This window comes from Ciona intestinalis, unplaced genomic scaffold (genome assembly GCF_000224145.3).
Source record: "Ciona intestinalis unplaced genomic scaffold, KH HT000109.2, whole genome shotgun sequence".
In the NCBI taxonomy this organism is placed as follows: domain Eukaryota; kingdom Metazoa; phylum Chordata; class Ascidiacea; order Phlebobranchia; family Cionidae; genus Ciona; species Ciona intestinalis.
The window spans coordinates 1-7,321 of NW_004190431.2; the positions used below are offsets into that span (position 1 = coordinate 1).

General features: G+C 36.8%; 1 protein-coding gene across 1 annotated transcript in view; it reads left to right on the top strand.

Moving 5' to 3' along the window:
- Positions 1-2,280: 2,280 nt before the first annotated feature.
- LOC100182804 overlaps positions 2,281-7,321 on the top strand; it is a 10,446-nt gene continuing 5,405 nt past the window's right edge. The window contains exons 1-9 of the mRNA XM_002123788.5: positions 2,281-2,418; positions 3,085-3,195; positions 3,622-3,721; positions 3,981-4,152; positions 4,450-4,520; positions 5,247-5,380; positions 5,757-5,941; positions 6,306-6,516; positions 6,854-6,994. Of these exons, the coding sequence (XP_002123824.4) occupies positions 2,316-2,418; positions 3,085-3,195; positions 3,622-3,721; positions 3,981-4,152; positions 4,450-4,520; positions 5,247-5,380; positions 5,757-5,941; positions 6,306-6,516; positions 6,854-6,994 (1,228 nt within the window). The 5' untranslated portion in view covers positions 2,281-2,315. The remainder of the gene's footprint in view (positions 2,419-3,084; positions 3,196-3,621; positions 3,722-3,980; positions 4,153-4,449; positions 4,521-5,246; positions 5,381-5,756; positions 5,942-6,305; positions 6,517-6,853; positions 6,995-7,321) is intronic.

Below are 7,321 nucleotides of genomic sequence, written 5' to 3' on the forward strand. Positions count from 1 at the left end.
GTTACAGGCAGGCGCGCTAACCAGTACGCCACGGCACCGGACAAATATACAATATATAGTAAAGTGTAGGGAAGATGGGACATTTTTAGCACATAATCTTTAAATATCTTGATCGTGTCTAGGACAATTAACAACGGTCTATGAGGGTCGTGAGGATATCTATAATTCTTTGAATGTTCTGTTTACTACCAAATGGAACGAGAAAAAGGAATGGAAGGTGTCCCATCTCCTCCCACCCTACTGCAGATTTATTGTAGATATCATGTCATTTAAATGAATCGCTTAATATTCAGTAATTCAGCATACAATATATGTAAATTGTAATCTGTAAATAATAACGTGTGTGTGTTTATATAATAACATGGGTAAATGCAAAAACGCTGTTCTAATTGACCCAAATACAAGTTGAATTTGAATATATTTAAAAAGCGTGCCGGTATTTTAAAGGTTATGTACGCATCGTGACACAGGTGTTCATATATTTAAATATAGACCGTAAAACACGGTATGCTATTTTCGTACATTAATGCTTCAGAGATTAAACAGCATTCATGTTGTATTTACGCACTTTTCTTTCAATTAAAAGAGTAATTTAATTTATAAATATGTCCCAGCACCTTAATGTGCGTTTATTATATGTTGGGTTTATACCAGCCACGGTTTATAAACAACGTTTCGTATATATTTATTTGCAGCGTAAATGAATGTGAAACTTATTTATCCTTGAGGCAATGGTAGTCGTTATAATCCGGGTGTTCTGTTTCATAAACCTCATGCCCGCTTTTGAGTTACCACGTAGGTAACTTATATATCCTCGCGTGGCGGGGTAACGACAGTCGTTATAACACGGGTGTTCTGTTTCATACACCTCATGCCCGCTTACAAGTTACCACATATGTAACTTTTTTATCCTCACATGGCGGGGCAACGACAATCGTTATAACAATAATGATGTTCGCATTTGAAGAGGTAAATTTACGTTAAGTTCAGCCTTAATGCGCATTCCATTGAGGTCAATGCTTAGGAATTCTGCATAGCTTGCCCACGGGCTGATGCGTCCCACCAATTTGAAACGTTTACTCAATTTAAAAGTCACGGTTGTTGTTTTAATCCGAAAAACATCGTCGTCGTTTCGACAAAATCGCCGAAATCGACCCGTCATTGTTTTTACTCGAAACATCGCCATAGGATAAACAAACTTAGACGCGGACCCTCTGTGACGTCATAATCGCTGACCGCTTCGTGACAATGAGACGTCAATTGTTGATCAAGATCTAATCGCGATGCTTTACGCTTGTGACGTCACAAGAGCGCACTGTGACGTATATGAAAGCTATCGACGGTCTCATCGTAACACGACCCAGGTTACAGCGAACACGAGTTTACGCATCGCGTGTTCGAAAACCGCGGCCGAAAAACAATGGTTTAAAACGTGTGGGTTTGTTAGGGGCCGGGGAATTTTGTGACGTCACATATGAGTTATTCTAGGGTTGTTTACTCCATTCTAGAATTAACATTGTTCACACATTTGTGAAACAATTGTTTAGAAATTAGAGTTAAGTACAGCGATCTGCTATGTAGCGGCCTTTCTGAGGCTAATAATCATTTTCGTATTCTAGGAGTCTTCGTATAGAATGGGCAACATTAGAGAACTATAAGTTTTGTTTAAATAACTTTCTAGGATTAGCACGGAGTTTCCTAAAGCAGATTTCTCGTTGTTTTGCTGTTGATTCCCTTCTCTTCGTTGTTTAAAAAACATGATCTTCGCTATCGTTTTCGAAGAGATAAATAAAACCATGTTGTGTTTAGTAGTGTATTAAACAATTGGTATAACTTGTGTGTGTTTTGAATTTCGTCAAAACGGATTTTCTCATTAGGTTTAGGAACAGAAGTATTTTGTTTTGCACGCAAACTTTGTTAGGCTGCAGCGGAGTGGTTGAGCTATGTTACGGTTGTCGCTTGTGCCTTTGAACTTGTACAGTGTTTGGTGTAGTAGTATAAAGGCCTTTATAGTGTTATACTGTAAGTAGTTAGCACTGAAGCGCTAAGTATTGGCTAAGTAATATAGTAGGGTGGGGAAAGATGGGACACCTTTTGATTACATTTTCTCGTTCCATTTGATAGTAAACAAAGAACATTAAAGAATTAAAAACCGTATCCTCACGACTTCCATAGACCGTTGTTAATTGTTTAAAACATGATTAGAATATTTGGTTATTAGAATGTTTTGTTGTATTCAAAACTGTTACCACTATAGCTGCTAATAAAACATTGTCTTATTATTAAAACATGTTTGTTTACAGGTAACTGTGAGAATGAATAGGCATGGTTTAACAGCTGCTTGGATGTGTGTTATGATAATAAACAACTTCAATTTGGATTGTGTCCAAGCTTTTGGCATAAGGTTATGCAGGAACGGTAAGATGAGACGTCTTTAAATTTTGAGTGCTGTATCTTGTGTAGTTTAGTGTTTTATTCGTGTATGTTTACTTGCATATGTTGGTGTTTTAATATGGTGAGGTGGTTTTACTCAAGATCCTACTTACGAGGATATATAGTACTGTGGGGGAAGATGGGACACTTTTAGAACATAATATTCAAATACCCTGATCAAGGTTTAAACAATGAACAACGGTTTATGGAAGTCGTGAGGATATGGTTTTATAATTTTTCGAATATTCTTTGTTTACTACCAAATGGAACGAGAAAATAGAATGAAAAGGTGTCCCATCTTCCCCCACCCTACTGTAAATGACTAAACCAAGCAAAAGTTATGGCTCGGCTAATATATAGGCCTACTGTATATGTAATAACCCTTGGGGCAAGATGGTTCATGTTTTCTTTGTCTTTTATCGTTCTATTTAATAGTAAATATTGTTTATAAATATTTACAAAATTATATAACCGTATCCCCACTTTAAAATAGCGATATTAATCGTCAAAACACAATCAGGAAATATGGGATATTATGTGCTATCGGTACCCATCTTACCCCACAGTACTATGCATACCTTAAAGCATAAATACTTTTATATCTTATGTACAAACGAATATCTTTATAATCAAAACTCGCTCTTTTTGCAGTAACGGTCAGAGAAACAAAAGCGATTGATTTTTCATACAAAGTTAGCGTAAATATCAGCGACGAATTGGTGTTTATTGTGACTGCGTCGTGGGATCTTTGGAACCCGAAAAGTAATACTTTTATCAATAAATAGGACCAGAGTCGGTATGCAAATATACGGACTTTGAATATAACTATTTATCTTCGCATGGTGAGGTAATGACAGTCGTTATAACACGAGTGTTATGTTTCAAACACCTCGTGCCCACAGCCCACTAACAAGTTACCACGTATGTAACTTGTTTATCCTTGCTTGGCGGGGCAATCACAGTTGTTATAACACAGATGTTTGTTACATACAGCTCGTGCCCGCTCACTAGTTACCATGTATGTTACTTGTTTACCCTCACATCGTTAGAGTACTTGTGTTCTGTTTTATTCACTCGCTTATAAGTTACCACGTACATGTAACTTTGTCGGTGATTGTTTTGTATTAGCACGTTTGCCTTACACCGTTTATATTGCCTGTTTTAACCCAACATAAATATTCTTTACAGATGTATCACTGGATGGATTCCTTTATTTGTTTCTCAAAGTTAATAACCAGATAATGGATGACAAAGTTTCCCTGCCTACAACAGACCACTGCAATCCTGGGTAAGATGTAAGCATAAGGTGTATGAACACACAATGGGTGTCTGGTGTATAAAAAGACACCCATGTTTTAACTCGACAGTGAGCATGAGGTGTATGAATACGCCATGTGTATCTGGTGTATAAGAAGACACTTATGTTATAACTCGACAGCGAGCATGAGGTGTATGAATACGCCATGTGTATCTGGTGTATAAGAAGACACCCATGTTATAACTCAACAGCGAATATGATTTACACCCTTTTAAAACAATCTTTTCAGTGCGAACCACTTCTGGGTGACAACATCAAACACTTCTGTTTGTTCCCAAGTGGAGGGTTGTAACTCAACCTACCAGTGCCTATGTGATGTCAATTGCCAGTTAACTAGGAGCACCCCACCATGTAGGAGCTTGGAGTATTGGATGAGCCAGGGTTGGAGGAGTGTTCCAGGGGTGAGTTGTGATTGGTTGAAAAAGTGGGTGTGGCAATTATTGTAGATATGTAGGACCTCACCCATATAGAATATAATGTGCATATACAATGTTGGGGTAATGGGACAACTCTGGTCTAAATCCCAGGTTCCATGACATGCCTCACTGTAGGACCTCACCTATATAGAATATAATATGCATATACAATGCAATGCTGGGGTAATGGGCCAACTCTGAACTAAATCCCAGGTCCCATGGCGTGCCTAGCTGTAGGATCTCACCAATATAAAATAAACACATTGTTTTTTTGCATTACAGCATTACCGAAGTGTTTCATTCATTGTTGAATATTTTTCATTCTATGATTTTGACGTCACACCTTATTACAGGTATGTATTAAAAGTTATGTTGTACAACTTGTACATAAGGTATATGTATATGAAGTTTCTGATTGTCTAATTATAATAATGCAATAATATTTATATATTTCCGATGACAACTTCAAAGTCAACGGTGATTTACTTTAAACTATATACTTTATTATTGTTCTAAGACCTCCAACTAGCATAACCGTTGAGATAGGTGAAATAATGTTTTTCCACAACGAGTGATGGCAAAACGCCCTCTACCTAATTTCTAGGCATATTGTGAGTTGACGCACTCACAGGGTTTCACTAGTCTATGTGACCCATAAGTCTATTTCTTCTCATATGCCTTAATCTATCTATTTTGCAGTTATACCATAACGTCACTGTAATGTTTTCTGTCCCCAAGATTTTTGTTAAACATATAATGTTACCGTATTATTTACTTACTACCGTTTTAATAGCATACGATATTAACTTTTATTTGTCTCTCCAATTATGGTGGAAATGCTTAAAAAATAGTTCAAACGAAAAGACAGGATATAGTGGCAAAAACAACCCTTGTCTTTTATTTAAATAGAATCTAAGCAAAATATTTTCACAGTTCCCACACACAGAAATAAAAGACTTTGTTTTATTCACAGTACTTTTAACCTTAAACAATTAATCAATTCGTTTCAAATTCAGCTAGTATAAAACATAATACCGGTCCACTTGTTGTGTTGCTTAGAGACTTTGTTCAATCCACAGGCAATACATAGGCAACAATTCCGGCCAGCACCTTAACAGGTTATACAGAAACCTTCCACCTCTCAATAACTGTGCTCAACTAGTTCAACAGCAAAGTGGAAAATCATTCGCTGAATCTCAAGACATTTGCTGCAGTAAGATGATGTTTATTGTTAAAGCTAATGGAAAACTCTGGCCTAAATTTCTGGCATGCCTCACTGTAGGACTCACCCTTATAGATTTGAGAGGGATATACCATATTAGGGTAATAAGCCAACTCTGGCCTGAATTTCCAGCCATGCCTAACTGTAGGACCTCACCCATATATAATAGAATGTGCGTATACAATATTGGGGTAATGGGCAAACTCTGGTCTAAATCGTAGGTGCCATGACGTACCTCACTGTAGGACCTCACCCATATAGAATAGAACCCTGGTCTACTAAATAGAATAAAACATCGGTACAATTTTAAAATGGAATCATTTTTTTTAGAATTAAGTTTCTTCATTACAATGTACTCTCATTACAGATCTCACTCAACCTTTGGCTCGTAACATTACATTCTCGCAACCTATACTTGATTATGTGAAAGACACGATCAACATCACAGTAACATGGTTGCCACCCATTACAAGGGACTTGCTATCTTTCTTCAGTGTGCGAGTGGAATTTAAAGACCCATCAGAATGGATATCACCTGGGCCAAGAACTGTTGTAAGTATATAGTTCTGGGTGAGCAAATATGGGATATTTTCTCATTCTATTTTCTCGTCTCATTTGGTAGTAAACAAAGAACATTCAAGGAGTTATAAAACTGTATCCTCACGACCCCCATGGGCCGTTGTTAATTGTTTAAAACACGATCAGGATGTTTGAATATTATGTGCTAAAGGTGCCCTGTCTCCCCCCACTTTACCATCTGTATTTTGAAATCACCCACAAAGTAACATACATGGTAACTCGTAAGCTGGCACGAGGTGTTAAACCCGTGTGATAACGGCTGTCATTTTCCAGCTACGTGAGGATAAAGTAAGTTACATTCATACATTCATTCGATTACCAACTTTTTTTTCCACAGGGTTCTCCACAAAACATCTCTTTCAATTATTCCAACGTATATCTTGGAGATTGCGACTCTGACCTCAACCATTTCTGGTCCATTACTGTTACTGGATTGAAAGCACAGTACGAATATTATTTCATGGTCACACCAATATATTACGACACAGAGCTTGAGATAATGTGCATGTCAAGTGCGTGTACTAAGAGGGAGCTGCTTTCTATACCTGGTGAGGGAACTTGTTTTGTCAGTTTAAATACAAAAATTATGAATTGTTGGCAGTATATACATTGTAATGGTTCTGTCAAAGTAACATACGGAGTAACTCATAAGCGGGCACGAGGTGTATGAAACAGAACACCCGTGTTATAACAACTGTCGTTGCCCCGCCATGCGAGGATAAATAAGTTACATACGTGGTAACTTGTAAGGGAGCATGAGGTGAATGAAACAGACCACCCATGTTATAATGACTGTTGTTACCCACGAAGATATTCATTTAATTCATAAATTTAACTGGTCATAAATATAATTTTAACTTCATAACCACCATTATGACATCACAGCCATCAACCCTTGTGATAAACAATGGGATTATTGTGATGTGAATTCTAATTGTACATCGGTGGACATGAATGGTCAAACATTGAACTCAACTTGTAATTGTCATCAGGGTTACCATGGTAACGGAATCAACAGGAAAATGGGTAAATTATTTTTAATCTTTTTTAACTTATTTTTTTGATTAAATATTTTTATTTTGTTTAATTAACATTTTCTCAATGATAAAACTTTTGAACCACAATTATTTTATTAATATTGGTAAAGATGCTTGTATCATCTAACATTTAAACAAAAATGAATATGGACTTTTAAAAATAACCTTTTATGAAGCATTTTTTATTACTTAATATTTATTATTATGTTTAGCGCGCCTGCCTGTAACCATTAGGTAATGGGTTTAAGGCTCGTCGCTGCTACCATTGTGGGCGTATGTGTCCTTGGGCAAGACACTTAACGACAATTGCTCCAAC